Source organism: Myotis lucifugus, unplaced genomic scaffold, assembly GCF_000147115.1.
Source record: "Myotis lucifugus unplaced genomic scaffold, Myoluc2.0 scaffold_211, whole genome shotgun sequence".
Lineage (NCBI taxonomy): Eukaryota > Metazoa > Chordata > Mammalia > Chiroptera > Vespertilionidae > Myotis > Myotis lucifugus.
Window position 1 is genome coordinate 1,403,910 of NW_005871259.1, and position 18,830 is coordinate 1,422,739.

General features: G+C 53.0%; 1 protein-coding gene across 1 annotated transcript in view; it reads left to right on the forward strand.

Moving 5' to 3' along the window:
* Positions 1–9,482, forward strand: part of IQGAP3 (IQ motif containing GTPase activating protein 3) — a 40,549-nt gene extending 31,067 nt beyond the window's left edge. The window contains 11 exon segments of the mRNA XM_006097791.3: positions 1,246–1,330; positions 1,701–1,933; positions 2,273–2,405; positions 2,537–2,639; positions 3,386–3,512; positions 4,690–4,777; positions 5,567–5,779; positions 6,256–6,422; positions 6,665–6,766; positions 7,205–7,313; positions 8,364–9,482. Of these exon segments, the coding sequence (XP_006097853.1) occupies positions 1,246–1,330; positions 1,701–1,933; positions 2,273–2,405; positions 2,537–2,639; positions 3,386–3,512; positions 4,690–4,777; positions 5,567–5,779; positions 6,256–6,422; positions 6,665–6,766; positions 7,205–7,313; positions 8,364–8,477 (1,474 nt within the window). The 3' untranslated portion in view covers positions 8,478–9,482.
* Positions 9,483–18,830: the final 9,348 nt, after the last annotated feature.

The following is an 18,830-nucleotide window of genomic DNA, read 5'->3' on the forward strand; positions in this document are numbered from 1 at the left end:
AAAAAAAAAAAAGAAGTCTCCCATGTTGAATAGCACTCCCCCTTTACTTTCACAGACATCATTTCACTTGATCCTCACAAAAACCCTATGAAATAGAGAGGGCAAGATTAATCCTCCCCCCCGGGGCTGGGTAGCTCAGTTGGTTACACCATCTTCCCACCAGGCCAAGGTTGTGGGTTTGATCCTCAGTCAGGGAACATCCAAAAATCACCCAATGAATGCATAAATAAGTGGACCACCAGATCAATTTTTCCCCCCCCCCCCCCCACGCTCCCTCCCTGCCTCCCTTCCTCTCTCTCTAAAATCAATAAATAGTCCTGGCTGAGTGGCTTCATTGGTTGGAGCGTTGTCCCATACACCAAAAGGTTTCAGGTTTGATTCCTGATCAGGGCACATAACTAGGTTTTAGGTTTGATTCCCAGTCGGGGCACGTATGGGAGCCAACAAATCAATGTCTGTCTGTCTCTCTCTCTCTCTCTCTCTCTCTCTCCCTCCCTCTCTTTCTCTCTCTCTCTTCTTTCTTCTCCCCCTTCTTCTCTCTCTCTCAAGTCAATAAACATATTCTCGGGTGAGGATAAAAAAAAATTTAAAAAGAAAATTAAATCAGTAAATTAAAAAAAGAAAAAAGAATAATCATCCCCATATTCCAGACCAGGGAACAACTTCCAAAGGGGAAGAAAAAGGCCTAAGCTGAAATCCCTGGTTAGTGGTAGAGTCAGGACTGGAGCTCCTACTCCAGTTCATTGTTGTCCTTGGGCCTGTCTCGCCCAGGCCAGGCCTGTCACAGGTGCCCTGTGATAGCCGACCAGGTTGGCCACCTCAGAGCCTCCCTGGCTGTCCTGGGACAGGGCTCTGGCTGTGAGGATCAGGCACCCAGGGTACAGGCTAAAGGTGCCTCTGTGTGTGTGTCGGGGGGGGGGGGGGCGGCGGGGTAGGTACTGTAGTGTCCTCAGGGGAGACTACAGGGGCCAAAGAAGAGACTCTCAGGCCAGGTGGGAAACTGAGAGCCTAGTGGACGAGGCCCTGGTCTTGGGTTACTGACACAAGGGCATGAAGGAGGGACAAGATCCAGAGATGTCTGGAGGAGGGCATCAGGGAGCTGGCTGTGGAGGGTCAGTGCTGATGCTTAACTCCGGTGTGGCTGAGCCTGGGGAGGGAGAGGCAGGCAGGCACTCCTGACCTGCTGAGCTCTAAGCGCTGGCAGAAATGGGCAGGAACATCGTACACCAATTGTTGTGTCCCCAGCTATGGGATGCGGTATGTGGCCAAGGTCCTGAAGACGACTCTGGCAGAGAAGTTCCCTGATGCCGCGGAAAACGAAATCTATAAGGCAAGTGTCTCTCCTCCCCAGCCTCCCGGGCTGTCCTTCGCCCCAATGGCACCTGTGAACCCCTAGACTGAGACAAGAGGACAAAAACCCTGTCCTATAAAAATGTAAGAAGTAAAATGGACCCTGGCTTACCCGCAGGGCTCCAGGTGGAAAATGGAAAGGCAATTGGGACATGAACTGACAACCCTAGACTTGTTGGGAGATCTGGGTTCTAGTCCTACCTCTTGCTCAAGTTTGCTGTGTGACCTTGAGCAAGTTGCCGGCCTGCTCTAGGTCTTGATGTCTTTCTAGCCCAGTGAGCTGGGCAGGTGGGGCTGGGCTGCCAAGGCAGAGCCCAGAGCGCTGCTGAGGCGGTCTCCTGTGCCCTCAGGTGGTAGGGAACCTGCTGTACTACCGATTCCTGAACCCAGCGGTAGTGGCCCCCGACGCCTTTGACATTGTGGCCATGGCAGCAGGCGGAGCCCTGGCCACCCCCCAGCGCCACACCCTGGGGGCCGTGGCCCAGCTCCTGCAGCACGCCGCAGCTGGCAAGACCTTCTCTGGGGAGAGCCGGCACCTGCAGGTCTTGAACGACTATCTGGAGGAGACGCACTACAAGTTCAGGTCTAGGGTCCTGGCACCCTGTTCCTCTCTGTCCCCTTTTTCTCCTCTTCTGATCTCTCATGTCCCACTTCCCCGCTCTGGAAACCACGGGGAAGAGAGGCATGAGGCGAAGAGAATAGTTAGTGGGCTGGAGGGGAGATTGTTGGAAGGACTCCCCGGTGGAGGGAAGGAGGACTATTGAAGGAAGTGGTTTGGGGGGAACTGGGAGAGAGGGAGGCAGGACAGAGGGTGGGAGCTGAGACTGGAGAGTCAGAGCTGGCTGGGCCAGTCACTGGAGAGGGCCAGAGGCATGAGGAGGTGCTGACCCGCCCCCTCTCACACGCTCTCCCTGTGGAGTAGGAGGTTCATCTGCCGCGCCTGCCAGGTGCCAGAGCCAGAAGAACGCTTTGCGATGGACGAGTACTCGGACATGGTGGCTGTGTCTAAACCCATGGTGTACATCACCGTGGGGGAGCTGGTCAACACGCACAGGGTGAGGGGCTGCAGCCTGGGGGGTGCTGGGCAGGTGGGCAGGGCTTCGGAAGCCCGCAGTGGGTGGCGGGCTGGCCCTTGGAGGAAGGCCTGGCTCAGACCCTGCATCTCCTTCCTGCCTCCATGCTGCAGCTGTTGCTGGAGCACCAGGACTGGATCGCTCCTGATCACCGTGACCCCCTCCACGAGCTCCTGGAGGACCTGGGGGAGCTGCCCACTGTCCCTGACCTCATCAGTGCGTGCGGGGGCCAGCTGGGGGCCTGCAGGGAGGGAGGGACAGGCAGGTGAGCAGGGCATGCTCACCTGCCCTCTGGAGTTTTTGTTCAGCCAGGGATGTGTGCCAGGAAAGCTGGTTACCCACTCATCCTCCCTCTCCCCTCTGATTGGGAGGTGGACACGTGGACACAGACTATGGAGAGAGTGGGGAAGACAGTAGAGAGACACAGTACCATCATATAAGTAGCCAAATTAAATCGCATGAGACAGCCCTGTCCAGTGTAGCTCAGTTGGATGGCCATTGTCCCGTGCACCGAGAGATAGCCGATTCAATTCCCAGTCAAGGCACATGCCCAGGTTTCAGGCTCATCCCCGGTGGGGAGGCTGCAGGTGGCAGCCAATCAATGTTTTTCTCAGGATTTCAGGAGTTATGGATTGGGAGGAAGCATATGGATTGGGATAGACAGAATGGAGGTGCTGACAGATAGGAGAGAGCTAGGAGCTCCAGGCTCAGGGAGGTACAGCCCCCTGCCCTCAGGGCACCCAGGCTGGCGCTGTTGGGGAGGCGGGTCTCCAGTAACACAAGGGTAAGCTCTGTGGGTAACAGCCCTCCCATTGGTGCTCAGGGTCGAGGGCACAAGGTGGTGCCGGGGTCAGTGTAGGGAAGCTTCCTGGAAGAGGGGTGCATGGAGCAGTGTCTACCGTGACCCTATCTCTGCATGTGGAGGTGTATGCTTGTCTCTCCCTTTTCTCTCCCCACCTCAGGGGGAAGTGTAGCCGCCGATGGGAACGTGGATCTGAGCAAGCTAGAGGTGTCCCTGACACTTACCAACAAGTTTGAAGGGCTGGAGACAGACGCTGATGATACCAGTGCCCGGAGCCTTCTTCTGAGGTGAGTGGGCGTGGCCACAGCGCCCTGCTTGCCTGAGCTTTCCCACTCAGGCCAGTAAAATGGCCTACACCTCCTTCCTGGGCTCCCCTGTCCTGCAGAAGGCTCTCCCTGAGCCTAACGCATTCCCCTTGCTGCCTCTCAGCTGCCTTCCTCCGGCAGCCCTACTTCTGACCTGTGTGGTAGCTGAAGGCAAAGGAAGAGTCAGGACATTGGCAACAACAGACCTTTGTGTATCGTTGTGCTGTTGATCAAATGCTTTTCTGTTACCATTAACCTGGGTAACAGACTGCTTTACAGTTGAGGAAAGAAACTCAAGGTGAGTGAGTGGCCCAGTTTGTTGTGGAGCTCGTGTTGCCAAGTGATGGTCAGGAGATGGGCCTGGAGCTTGGCTCCCCCAGTTCTGCAAAAGTGAGGGAGGCCCTGCTAGTGTGGCTCAGTGGTTAAGCATTGACCCATGAACCAAGAGGTCACCGGTTCGATTCCTGATCAGGGCACATGCCCAGTTTTCAGGTTTGATCCCCAGTAGGGAGGGTGCAGGAAGCAGCCAATCGATGTTTCTCTCTCTCTAGCCCTCTCTCTCTAAAATCAATAAAAACATACTTTTTTAAAAAGTGAGAGAGGCCTCGCAAAGGGCGGGGCTGGTCTTCGGGCAGAAGAGGAGCCAAGTCACCACCTCGGTCTCCCTGCCAGCAAGGCAGCCCCTCCTCATTCATTCACCCTCATTCATTCAAACCGGGGAGCTGGGTGCTCAGCTCCGTCTTGCCATCCAAGGCCTTGCAGCGGGTCAGGCTAGGGGTGAACACACAGCCAGAGCCACCAAGAGGGAGGTGGGTGTCTGGTGCGTTGAGCGCTGAGGAGGACACCTGGGTTGGGGAAGGTCTCACAGAGGAGCCAGAGCGTACTTCAGCCAAAAACTCAAAGAAAGACACTGTGGGAGGCCCCGCAGGCAGAGGACACGGAAGTGGACGAGCACAGAATGTTCAGACTGTGTAGCGCTTCCTGCATCACAGGGTCGCCCTCCGGGGTTGCGTTCTCCTCACACACCCCCTCGCTCTCCCCCTCCCTAGTGTCCCTGGCAGCCATGATGCTAGGCGGGGTCCACTTGCTGTCAGCTCTCTAGCCAGCCCCACATCCAGACCCTTGCCCTGTCCCTCACCTCCCCCTCCCCCTCCTGCAGCACCAAGCAGTTACTGGCCGACATCATGCAGTTCCACCCTGGGGACTCCTTCAAGGAGATGTTGTCCCTCTCAGTATCCAGCTCACAGGTACTGTATCGTTCGTCTCCACCTCACGCCACCAGCACTGCCGCTTCCTTCCCCTGGACCCCACCCACCATCTACCACGAGCAGACACCCCTGCTCACCAATAATGAGAACTCTGGTGGGCCAAAGGCAAAGGCTGAGACCCACAGGCTGAGAAGAGTAGCCTAGCTGTGCGGAGCCTCTGGCTGCAGAGCCCGGGGACTCCACCTTCCTCCTCACTCCCCGCTGAAACAGGGGTGAGCTCCGCGGGACACCAGCCCCTGACATCAGGCTGGTGCTGGGGGGTGCCAAGAGGCAGTCTGGGCAGGTGACCTGAACGAGCGCCAAAGGGCTGGTGCTGGGCAGAGAGGGTGGGCGCTTGAAGGCCTGGAGGCAGGAGAAAGTGGTAAGTGGGTGGGGAGCCAGGGGCAAACTGGGCCCGCGGAGTGAAGACTCAGCCAGGGGCTTCCCAGAGGAAAGTGGGATGGCAGTAGAGGCACGTCCCAGCACACAGGGCAGGAGGGAAATGCCCAGATACCCTGGCGCATCCCAGAGGCCAGTGTCTGTCTGGCATCCTTTATGCTGTACTTCCATTGAGTCTCCCTTGGGCCTCTGCTCCCCTTGGCAATCCATGAGGCCTTCTGTGTCTATGATGTTCCCCCTGATGTTCTTCACAAGCCACCCAGAAGCCGGGCTCTGGGGGCACGCTCCTGATGACACCCCGAAGTGGCCCTGTTGCTGGGGCCTGCCCTGGCTTGGGGACAGGCTAGCAGGGCCAGACAGACCTGTGAAGGCAGCATCCGTGCCCCCTAGGAAGCAGCTCACACGCGGCTGATGTGCCGGCGCCAGGCCTGTGAGGCACAGAACTCGGAGCCGCTTCGACGCCACCGCTCCCTGAAAGCTGACTCCCTCCTGCCACTGGCAGAGAAGCAGAAACGCGCCCTGCGGAACCTGCGCCGGCTGGAGAGCCTGGGGTTGGTCAGTGCCAGCGATGGCTACCAGGGGCTGGTGGACGAACTGGCCAAGGTAATGACCTGAGCCTGGGATCAGTGTGTGTGTGTGTGTGTGTACACGTGTGTGCTTGTGTGTGTGCATGCACATGTGTGCATAGTTTTGGCACCTCCAGGGCAGGCGTCTCCCTGGGAAGTGCCCACCCCAAATTGTCACCAGCCAGGGGAAGGCCACTAGACCTCCAAAGGGTCCTGTTTGAAAGAAGGGTCTTAAAATTAGTCAGGGAAGGAGGTATTCTTGCAACTCTCTTTTACTGAAGATCAAGAAGCCTTGAAACACTTCCTCCTCAGTGGGGAAGGTCCTAAAGACAGCCTTTGAAGGTTTGGGGTGGCGTCCTTGAGATTGTCCCCCTCTCAGGAAAAGTAGCCTTGAAATCTTCCTCTTCCTGCTTTTCCTGAAGGTACAGTGAGTTGTTCTTGGGCCTGGGTCAGGCCCTGAGGCTCTCCTGCCAGGAAGGGCCAACCCCCCCTCCCTTGGTCCCCCAACCCCAGGACATCCGTAACCAGCGCAGGCACCGGCAGCGGCGGAAGGCAGAGCTGGTGAAGCTCCGGGCCACGCTCCAAGGCCTGCGCGCTAAGACCAGCTTCTACGAGGAGCAAGGCGACTACTACAGCCAGTACATCCGGGCCTGCCTGGACCACCTGGGCCCCGGGTCCAAGTAGGTGCTGCCTTCTTCATGTGTGACCACTCACCCTGCCCGTGGCAACCTTTGCCCCACTCTCTGCCGGCTGGCCCCTTCCTACCTCGGGTCCTGGGCTCAGGTGCAGGCCCTCCTTTGTCTCCCACCAGTGAACAGTGCCCCTCAGGGTCTAATTTCCTTCCTACCAGCCACGGAAAGTACACTGTCTTTAGTGCTGAAGAGTTTATTGGATTAATTCTCTGGAGCCTTTTTTTAATCAGGAGTTCTGGGAAAGGGAAGAAGCAGCTCTCTCTTCATTACACTGCTGCCCAGCTCCTGGAGAAGGGTGTCCTGGTGGAAATTGAAGATCTCCCCACCTCTCAGTATGTTCCTTCGGAGGGCAGAAGGTCCTGTCCCATTATCCGGGGGTGGAGCTCTGGGCTGGGCTCCAGGTAGGAGGGGAGAAGAAGCATGGTCCCTGCCTTGAAGGAGCTGTTAGGATGGTGGGGAGGTCGGACATCTCCACACAGAAAGTTAAAGACAGTGGGCGTAGTCGGGCACCGTTCTAGACACCCCACGGCAGAGGCCCCTGGGAAAGATTCCCAGAAGAGAGAACATCGGATTGGGGCCGGGCAGATAGATGTGGGATGGTGATCAGAAGTAAAATTGGGACAAGACAGAGCTGGGCCCTGGGATGACAGGGCAGGGCTGGGCTCCGGGTGGCACGGCACTGCCCGGGATGAGGAGCCGTGGGTGGAAGAGGGGGGACTATGACCCCGGAAAGAGGCAGCAGTCCCCATTTTGAATCCTGTTCCTGACAGCTTCAGAAATGTGATCTTTGACATCAGTCCTGGAGATGAGGCGGGAAAGTTCGAAGTGAATGCCAAGTTCCTGGGTGTGGACATGGAGCGCTTTCAGCTTCACTATCAGGTGAGGGGACACGCTCATGAGCCTCAAGACGCCTGCCAGGCTTTGGGTGCGAGCCTAATGACGTAGGCCGACCCCAGATGACATCCGCTCTGTTCCCCGCCCAGTCAGCATCGTCTGTTCCTGAAGGAAAGGGTGAGGGTCTTTGCATCAGGAGAAGGACTGGGCTGGCAACGGCAGAAGTAGGATTAATATTGGAAGCCCTATGGCAAGTCGGGGACTTTACACGTTATCTTGTTTAATCCTCTCCAAGCTCTGAAGCATTATGCCTGTTTTACAGGCTCTGAGGATAAAAGGTTAAGAAGCCAGCCTAAGTCAGAGGCCATTCAGGAAAGCAATGGTTTTAAATCCAAATCTTTTTGCTGCCCTGGCCAGTTTTGGTCAGTGGTTAGAGTGCCAGCCTGCCAACTGCAGGGTCGCAGGCTCGACCCCGGCGTCAGTTGGAGTGCGTGCGGGAGGCAACCAATGGATGTGTCTCTCTCACATAGATGTTTCTCTATCTCCCTCCCCTCCCCTTTTTCCCCTCTAGAAGTCAATGGAAAAAGTAACCTTGGGTGAGGATTAACAAAACAAAAAAAATCTTTTTGTTCTGCTGTTTTGGCTTTTATTTTATTTTTTTATTTTTATTGATTTCAGAGAGGAAAGGAGAGGGAGCGAGAGATAGAAACATCCATGATGAGAGAGAATCACTGATCAGCTGCCTCCTGCACACCCCTTACTAGGGATCAAGCCCGCAACCTGGGCATGTGCCCTGACCAGGATTCGAACCTCGACCTCCTGGTTCAGAGGTTGACGCCCAACCATAGAGCCACCCTGGCTGGGCTGTTTTGCCTTTTGAATGAGAAAACTGGTTTCAGGCCCGACTCGGCTCGAATTGACATTTGGTCATGTCACTGGCCTTGGGTTCCTCATCTGTGAAGTGAGGTGCAGTGCCCCATTGAAGTGGCCAGTGCCACTGGGTGACTGTGTAAGGCTCCAAGGTGTTTTGTGGACTGGCAGGGCCACAGTGAAGAGCCCTTAAACTCTCCTCCTTGTCCCTTCCCTTTCTCCTAGGACCTCCTGCAGCTCCAGTACGAGGGTGTGGCTGTCATGAAACTCTTCAGCAAGGCCAAGGTCAATGTCAACCTCCTCATCTTCCTCCTCAACAAGAAGTTCTTGCGGAAGTGATGGAGGCAGTGGGTGCTACCCAAGCCCTTATTTCGCTGGATGCTCTTCTTAACACTAATCACTACTCGGCTTCCCTGCAGACACCCAGAGCTCAGGACTGGACAAGGTTCAAGGAGCCTCACCTCTTCCCTAGCTGGAAGGAATTTGCCTACCTGGCCACAAGCAGGGTCTCTAATTGGCTCAAGTCAGCCTTGCCCCACAGTCTGGCTATGCGACTTTTAAGTCCCAGAACCCCATGGTTTTCTAGATGGTAGGCGTGAACCTAGATGGGATAGATAGAACCCTGCCCTTTGGCCGGGGAAGACAACTGCACGGTGTCTGCTGCTGCCCTCCCGTGGTCACCCCAATATTACATGCACTGCACTTGCATCCTTGTTTCCCTCTCCCTTCTCTGCAGTCCCTAAGGCCAGGGCTAGGCTCCCTATCCCTACTGCTTCATCAGCAGTGGGTGTTCCCGCCCTGCTGAAGCCCAGGCCAGTCTGCTGCTATGACGCCTCCCACCCTCCAGCCTCCCCCTCCCACCCAGGAGGGAGTGGACAGCACTCGGTAATGCCCATGTGGAGCTGTGGCTCTGTTACCCTCCATTAACCTCAAATCCCGTTCCTTTGTTTATGGTCTGTTTTATGTGTGGATCACTAGGGTATTTATCCTCTCTCCCAGGCTTACACTTTGGATCGTGGTTTTAATTCTTCCATCTTTTTGAGCTCAGAAAAATATTTCTCATTTCCCTTATTCAAACTAATATTTATGCCAATCTTTTATACCTTGGATTTAAAGTCTCCCTGAGGTCAAGGGCAATAAGATTCCCACTCATGTTTCAGACCTCATTATTTCAGCTTCATATGGTACAAAGAGCAGTCTTCCCCTTAGAGTTGATTCTTCTAAGGCAGTTTTGGTAGATCTACAGTCTTGTCTCTGCCACGCTCTCTCTTGTCCCCACATCTACCAACTTCCTGTCCCTGTTGCCCTTCTGATACCATTTTAATAAAAGCAGCTATTACCTCACGTCAGTCGTCACCCCTTATTTCCTGTGCTGCAGAGCAGGCCTCCATGGTCTTGGGCAGATCTTTCCTACAGCCTCCCCAAGCCCCCCTGCCTGCCTCCCACGTGGGACCACTCTGCCCATCTGAGCTTGTAAAAGCTTAATGAGATGTGGCGTTTATGCCACTCTTACCTCCCCAGGGGACAGAGAGGAGGAGGAAGAAATTCTTAGGTTTCGATTCTGCGATTCTGTTTTTATCAGCCACTCTGAAGACTGAAGCCAAGAAGAGGAGAAACCAGTCCGGATTCCACCCCACCTGTTTTGCACACATTTCCAGCAGGGTCTTTTCCAGAGCCTTGGGTGACAACACCAAAGGTACCTGAGCGGCAGCTCCTTCGATATGGCACACAATCCCCCTCCCGTGAGGAAAGCCCCCCCCCCCCCCCGCTTGAAAGAGGGGCAGGGCAGCCCCTGTTGGGCCCCCACAAGTTTGCCTGCTGCAGCCTGCCTCCCTGCACTCCATCCCATCATGTCACTCGGGATTTGTCTTGCTGTCACATTCAGTCTGTCACATCCTTTCCCCTCTTAACATGTCACAGCAAATACTTCAAGTACCGCCTTGCTCTGGGTGACAGTGACACATCCCAGTGGATCCAAGTTTCTACACATGATCAGTCATTAAAACTCTCACACCAAATGACTCCGGCACTATCCCACTGTGATGCTCCCCCACAATCACTTGATCTGGGCCCCATACAGCACATATAGGAATGTCACAATAGCTTCCATTATTTAGGGCCTGTCATGGAGTGGGATATTTGCATATATGGCACCTCCACAAAGGTATGTGGTCACTATCTTTGTTTAATGTAATGCAACTGAGGTACGTAGGGTTGGTGTCTATCCAAGGTTACACAGCTGGTAAGGGGCAGGACAGGGTTTTAAATTCAGGCCCAGCCACTCAGAATTTATATTCCCCGGCATTTTCCTCTGAAAGAAACATTTCCTCTTTCTTCAGCCCACTCTTTCAAGCCTCCCCCGACTCCTCCACTGTGAGTGGCTGTCCCTGGGGAGCGTCAGTTTATCAGTGTCCTTTCCTAACCTTCAGTGCTCAATCTGAGATACAGGCACTTGGCTCCGGTGGGTGGGAGTATATACTAGAGCAACCTCTTTGGAGGACAATTTGGCGAGATAAAAACTGTAAGTGCAGGGCGCCAGGACGATTCAACGGGAAAGACTAGTCTTCCTGCCAGATGGTGCTGGACAACTGGGTATCCACATATGAAAGAATGAAGTTGGACCCCTACCTCACCATAGGGGTACAAACATCCATCACAGATCAAGTTAATTAAAATGGATCACATACCTGCCCTAGCCGGTTTGGCTCAGTGGATAGAGCATCGGCCTGTGGACTGAGGGGTTCCAGGTTCGATTCCAGTCAAGGGCACGTGCCTGGGTTGCAGGCTTGATCCCCAGTGGGGGTTGTGTAGGAGGCAGCCGATCAATGATTCTCTCTCATCATCCAGTGGGGGTTGTGTAGGAGGCAGCCGATCAATGATTCTCTCTCATCATTGATGTTTCTCTCTCTCTCTCTCTCTCTCTCTCTCTCTCTCTCTCTCCCTTCCTCTCTTCCTTCCTCTCTGAAATCAATAAAAATATATTTATTTTTAAAAATGGATCACATACCTTAATGTAAGAGCTAAAACTGTAAGACTCAGAAGAAAACATAGATACAAATTTTCATGACTTTGGATTAGGCAATGATTTCCTAGGACACTAAAAAGCAAGTGACCAAAAAAATAATTTTTTTTAATAAATTGGACTTTGTCAAAGTTAAGAATTTGTGCTTCAGCTTGGCTGGTGTGGCTCAGTGGTTGAGCAGCGACCTATGAGCCAGGAGGTCACAGTTGGATTCCCTGGCAGGGCACCTGCCTAAGTAGCCTCCTGCGTGCACCCCAACCAAGGGCCGGGGATTGAGCCAGTAACCAAGGTACATGCCCTTGACTGGAATCGAACCCAGGACCTTTCAGTCCACAGGCCGACGCTCTATCCACTGAGCCAAACCAGCTAGGCTCAAACTTTTTAAGGAACAAAGGCTTCTGCTAAAACCTTTCACTGTGACTTTTCTTGGGGGCTCATCCTTTTCTCCTGCAGTCTCCTTTTCCCTTGCCCCTTCTTCAGCTATGTGTTCCTGTTCTAGTCCGTTCCTCAGGAACCACCTCTAGGAGCTCCTCAGCCACAGCAGGTTAAAGTTGTTTGCCGTCTCAATCACAGACTTGCTGATTTTTGCAACCTTTGTGCTACAACATTACGATGGCTTCAACGTCATTGCTGATATACATTTTTTGGCTCTGTTATAATCTTATGGAACTACCATCATCTGTGCAGTCCATCATGGATCGAAAATTCTTATGTGGCGCACGACTGTATATTGCAATATTTGATATTTGCATATATTGCACCACAATAAGTCTAGTGAACAGCCATCACCACACATTGTTACTGTTTTTTTCTTGTGATGAGATGTGCTTCTCAGTCTTGAATGCGTGCATTCAAATCACCTATGAATCTTGTTAAAATGCAAGTTGTGATTAGCAGGCCTGGAGTCGGCTGAGATTCTCAGCAGTGTTAGTCTCCCGGTGATGTCCACACTGAGCAGTCAGTGGCTTGCGACCCCCCAGCTACTGCAGATGATCCCTGCTTTCTTCTCTGACTTTCCAAAATGTGGAGGCTCAAGCCTAGAGTTTTGAAAATCTATCTTTCCCTCTCTTAAAGATTGGAGCCTTCTATTTTTACCTCCAGTCTCTTGACACCTCTTCTATTCTCCAAAATTCTTCACAGACCGGGGACAAGGCCCCACCGCCATCTGTGCACATTCCATGCTGCCGCTGAACGTCACAGGGTGGAGATAGGAAGTCATTGAACAAATGGGCTGTAGATTCGATTCTCACCTTTCCAGAACTTCAAAGCTCTTCTTTCCACTTTAACTATCTGCCTTAGGAGAGAAAGAGCAAGAAAATGCAAGTTGGGAATTGGGTTCCTTCTGTCTTCTGTCACCAGTACTCTACTTGCTTCAGCGGAGGTCTCTTTTTTGATACTCTTTCTTGTTCCAAATATGACCGACCTCCCCCTGGCCCCGGCCATGAGAAAGAGAAAACTCTAAGATGTTCCATAAACCTCTGCTTCCTGGTACTATACCAACAGGTTTGCAACCCCTTGAGTTTGCTCTTGGTTACTTGTGGTCCTCTTGTTGTGTAGGGGATGGATGGAGAGGGACTTTGTTGCAAGGCACCATACATGCATTATTTACGTTATCTACTGTAATCTTTGCAGCGCTTTTTTTTTTTATCCTCACCCTAGAACAGTGATGGCGAACCTCTGACACACGTGTCAGAGGTAACACGCGAACTCATTTTTTTTGGTTGATTTTTCTTTGTTAAATGGCATTTAAATATATAAAATAAATATCAAAAATATAAATCTTTGTTTTACTATGGTTGCAAATATCAAAAAATTTCTATATGTGACACAGCACCAGAGTTAAGTTAGGGTTTTTCAAAATGCTGACACGCCGAGCTCAAAAGGTTCGCCATCACTGCCCTAGAACATGCCTTCACTGATTTCAGAGAGAGAGGAAGGGAGAGGGAGAGAGAGAGAAACATCAACATGAAAGGGAAACATCGATTGGCTGCCTCCCACACACACCCAGACTGAGTATCAAACCTGCAACCTGGGTACATGCCCTGACCGGGAACTGAACCCACAACCCTTCGGTATATGCTCCAGCCAACTGAGCCACCCAGGCTAAGGCTTTGGAGCACTTTATCAGTATCACCCTCGCATTGTCACTGAGGAAACAGGCTCAGAGAGGATCAATGACATGCCTAAGGTCACAAAGCTAGAAAGGACTGAGCTTTTTGCATGTGCCACTTCCACATCTCATCCCACCGGAAGGTCTTCAGAGCCAATAGCAGGCACTGCGCTGCCATCGCCTATGATAACAGTGGCTTCTTCCAGAACCCTCCTGAGGGACCCGCCTGAGGCTCTTCCTGAGGAGATGTCACTCTTTTCAGAAACACATCTGGTGGTGTACTTGGCTTGTTGTTATTCTTTCATCATAGATGTGCTTGTGAGTAGATAATGCACCATGAACATTCCTCCCTATTAATGAAAATCTTTCAGTGTTGGGATCCATGCTTTCAAACTTTTTTTTAAAATATATTTTATTGATTTTTTACAGAGAGGAAGGGCAAGGGATAGAGAGTTAGAAAAATGGATCAGCTGCCTCCTGCACCCCCCCACCACTGGGGATGTGCCCACAACCAAGGTACATGCCCTTGACCGGAATCGAACCTGGGACCCTTCAGTTTGCAGGCCGACGCTCTATCCACTGAGCCAAACCAGTCAGGGCTCAAACATTTTTATTTTTATTTTTATTTATTTATTTATTTATTTATTTATTTATTTTGGTTACATTTTTTATTGAATTTTTACAGAGAGGAAGGGAGAGGGATAGAGAGTTAGAAACTTTGATGAGAGAGAAACATCGATCAGCTGCCTCCTGCACACTCCCTACTGGGGATGTGCCCACAACCAAGGTACATGCCCTTGACGGGAACCGAACCTGGGACCCTTGAGTCCACAGGCCGACGCTCTATCCACTGAGCCAAACCGGTTAGGGCTCAAACTTTTTTTAAAAAGGTCAGAAGCAACAAACGAATCCATAGCTAAATGGAACAACAAATATCTCTCCCTTCCTCTCTCTAACACCAATAAATAAAAACAATGGAATTCAGTGGAGTACTTCCGCTGAGAGAACACAGACATCCAGAAGAGGTGTGGGACCCCCCTGCCAGGCCGCCTCTCCTCTGTGGAGACTCGGTCTGACGAGGAGGCTGGTGCAGGTTACAACCAGCTTTTCCTCTCTTTCTGCCCACCTCCCCCTCCCCCAAGATGCCACCCTCAGGCCTTTGCCTTTCCACAGAGGCTCCTGCCTTTTAGCAGATGGGGCAGGTCCTGGACCCTCCAATCACTCTGAAAGAGGCTTAACCTGGTCTTTGGTTCCCTAACCTCTGTCCCTGCCAGTCCTCAGAGATAGTCTGGTGAGTGTCACAGGCGTGTGCACACACAGCATTCTGGGAAAGGACCACACACTTACTCATGAACATGCCTACTGAGTGATGGAGACAGCCCTCCTCTGTTACTGTCTTGAGGAAGATGGGAGAGGGAGCCTTGAGCTTTGTCCACCCTGCTCCTTTATACCTTTCTGTCTCTGAGTATCAGCGGTGCCAGGGCCCCCTCCAATGCCCTCCAGGTACGCAGACTTTGGTTGCTTAGCAATGGTGTGCCTCTTCGCAGACCTCAGCAACTTCTCTTGAAGCTCTAGTAGCAGCCAAAGCAGGGAGAGCCAGGCTAGACCTACAGGAGCTGCTGCCGCTGCCGCTGCCAGGGAATGTGTGGGAACAAGGCCCCAAAGAGGCCCAAATGTGAAACCCCAGGTTCCTTTATAACACTCAAGACCCACACTGACTCTTGGAAAGTCCTGCCATGCTGCCCTCTCCCCAGCTTCTGCCAGATTACCGGCCCCCCCTCCCACATTGTGCATCTCAGTCCCAGGCGTCTGCCCTCTCTGCCCTGGGGCTCTGGATCCGCCCTGTGGTCTCTCCTCTTGCCCATGTCCTCTTGCCCCCGTCCGTTTGCCCATTCTGTCACTCTAGCCTCTCTTTGGCCCCTCCTGCTCAGACTATAACTTCTAGTCTCCTCTTTACTAACACAACCCCCTTACATGCCACCTCCAAGGGCCATGATCCTGTTTCCATAGCAACCATGATACCCCCCCCTTGTTACCATCTTTCTAGGAAAAGCCTGTGGTGGGAGGGGGTCATGAAGAGGCCCCTAGGAAAATCCTGCTTGCCTCGCTTAGCCTGCCCCGGACTTTAGCTTCAATGGAAACTGACCTTAGGCTTCTGGCAAATGAGAAGAGGACTAGGCCCAGAAAAGACAGCAGGCCCTTCCCGCCGCCTCCTCTCCGTCCTCGGCTACAAGATCAGAGCCTTCAGGAGAAGCCTCTGAAGAGGCTCACAGCTGATGTCAGGAACCTGCTGCCCCCAGAACAGTGCTCCCAGCCCCCAGCTGACAGAGTGCCCTGCAGTCTCCCTATCTGTGTCCCCTGACTTCACCTCTTTACCTAGACCCCCTGCCACCCCACTTCCTTAGTCCTTGGTGCTTGGGTCTGACGATCGTCTCTGGGTTAAGAACCAGGACAGCCCGGCCAGCGTGGCTCAGTGGTTGAGTGTTGACCTATGAACCAGGAAGTCATGGTTCAAATCCCGTCAGGGCACATGCCTGGGTTGCGGGCTCAATCCCCAGTGTGGGGCATGGTGAAGCAACCGATCAGTGATTCTCTCTCATCATTGGTGTTTTTATCTCTCTTTTTTTTACCCCTTCCTCTCTGAAATCAATAAAAAATATATTTAAAAAAAATAACCAGGACGAGAAAGCAGTCGGCAAAGAGACAGCTGAGAGGAGATACAGAGATACAGAGTAAAGGGAGATGGGGTGGAGCTCAGCTCCCAGGTAGGATGGGTTAGGAGAGATGCTGAAATGAGGGCAGGAGGGAAGCCTGGGGACGGGTGGTCTAGATCTGCCTTCTAGCAGAGGAAGCAGGCAAACAGCAGATGGAACGGAGGAGGCAGGAGGCCGGACCAAATGACCTCACCCAAACCCTGTTGTCTGCTGCTATTGCAACCTGGCGAGACTCCCGGCTCTCCTGGGTCCCCAAGTAGGAGAGCTTTTTATAGTTCACTCCCCAACTTGGGTTTGAATAATTAAACAAGATGGACAGAAATAGCAACCGGTCGGCAAAAGCTGTTATTTTGGGGTTTTCTGGAACACAGAGTGCTCCTGGGCGGCACCCCACCCCTGCAGAGGGTGGAGCCAGCAACAAGGCCGATGGGAGATTTTTGTGGGGGAAACCCACCTGCATCTCTCCCACAACCCCACCCCTACCCTGGCCCCCCCAGGAGGGTCTCACCGCTTCTTTCTGGTCTTCAAGGAAGGAGAGGGCTCTTACAACCTCTTGCTCATAGCTCCTCCCCTGGCAGGAAGGCCCTTCTGTTGTCTGTCAGCCCTTCTACTTCAGAGATGGGGACAGATACTGACAATGAGATCAACCAGCAGCTGCAAGACAGGCTGAACCAGGACGAGGTGGCTACTGATCCTCTGACCAAGAAGCTGGAATCAGGTTTAAGAGGTGTTGTGCCTCCTGCCTCCACTGTAACTATTGGGAAGCTATGGAGGAAATGAATGAAGGTTGGGGTGGGTGGCGGGAGGCAGAGTCGGAGAAAGGAATTGAAGGGGGGACAGACTAGGCTCCAGAGAAGAAAAGGCCAGAGACAGATTCCTGTCTGACTGAGAAACGCAAAAGGGCAAGAAGCTCCCCTCTCCCTGCTGCCTTTTAGTGTCTTATGTCCCTGGCAGGAGCACAGCCTGGGTTTCCTGGGACAGGGTTTCAGCAGCTGAGCTGGGGGTGGGGAGAGGTGGGGAGGCCCCCTCAAGTCTTCATTGCAGGCCAATCCTTTGCAGCTTGTTTGCATAATACTTTTTGTTCAACCACAGAGATTAGGGCCTCCCCCCAACTCTACCTGAGGCTCTACTCCCGAGCTTAAAACCTGGGCACAGAGGGGACATTTCTAATGTTTTCTCCTTTTGGGTAACAACTTCAGGGGTCAGATTTCAGGGAACACCGATATCATTCATTCACTCATTCATTCCTGTTTATTTATTCAGCAAACATTTTAAAAGCACCAGGTATAAGCCTCCCACTGTATTGATGCTGAGAATAGATTAGTATGGCAAGGTCCTTGACTCAAAAAGCTCACAGTTCAGTGCGGGAGATGGCCATCTTAAAACCTACTCCCCACCAGTACTGAGTGCCTGCTGTACAACAGATATCACACAAGATTTGCACAGAAACTGTCCCATTTAATCCTCATAGCAAGCCTCTGGTCTAAATAGCATTGGCCCCATTTGACAGTTATTAGAACGAAGATGAAGAGACTTGTCCAAAGTCACCTAGCTACAGAAATGGAATTGGAACACAGGTGTACATGATTCCAAGTTCTGTCCTTTTCACCGCTGCCCCGTGGTCACTAATGCATGGAAGGAAGATGCAGGTTCATTAAATGCTACGTGTGAGTGTTCAGAAGAGAGTAAGATTGTCTTTAGCCGTGGGTATGTGCGATGCATGCGCAGTGGGGCAATCAGGGAAAGCTTCCTAAAGGAGGTGGCTTTGTACTGGACTCTGTTCGTATCCACTAGGCGTTTTGTTCTCAGTGCTGGGAATACCAAGTGAACCACGTCCTTAGACGTGTGGGGGAGAGGCTGAAATTGTCACAGGGCTAGTCTTCAATGTTGAGTCCTTTTCACCCTCAGAGCTGTCCTGCTCCTTCTGGGTCTCCCTCCTAGGTGCGACCTTCTGGGGAACACAGATGGAAGTCTTTCCTGATGTCTGTCCTGCATTTCTTCCTGTTCCAGTAGATTTTCCCACCTCCCATGTCATTCCTCTTTTTCAAATCTCACAGCAGTAACCGGGCAGACCCAAAGCTTCTGGCCCTTTAAGGCCACCTTCTTCCCCCCACGTGCCGTCTGGTTGGGTTGGCGACGCTGACGCACGCGTGACGTCAATGGCAGCTGGCGCGGTCTGGGCACGAGGAGCGAAGTTGGAATGGGGGTTGGGGGGCGAGAGCCAGAAGGCGGTCATTTGCATTTAAAGGGGCCATTCCTGGCTTAGTGCTGAGGACTTGAAAGAAATGGGTATCTGGCAAACTTTACGTCCTGGACTACGGGGCAAGGAAAAGGCGTGAGACAGCTGAAGTCGCTGGTGACTGCAGTTTGCGCTGTCAATTATGTCCTTCCGCGTAAAGGGGAAATAGTCCTTCGGTGCCCCGGCTGGAAGCACGTGACCTGGAGGGGGCGGATGGGGAGGGGAGAGAGAAGGAGGGAGGAGTTGGGGAGACGACTGCTGTCAGGCTGCGTTTCAGCTGCCCCCACCCCCACATCCTGCCCACCCTCCTGCAGCTGCCACCACATCCTGCCCAGGCAACTGGGGGGGGGGGGGCGGGGGGGGGGACGGGCACTGACCTAGGACGTGGCTGTGGAACCCCTTCCCTGCCCCTTTCAGTTCCAGGGTTGCGCCTCTGCCCTTTGCCCTGGCTGACCTACCCTCTGGCGCTTTGGGGCACAGCTTTCTGCCTTACTCCGTCCCGCGCCCCCTCCCTCCCTCCCCTCCCCCCGCCCCCCTCTGGCCTGTGGGACTTGTCCCAAACCCAAGATCAGAGCCCAATTCCGGGGCTAGCACAGTTATCAATGGA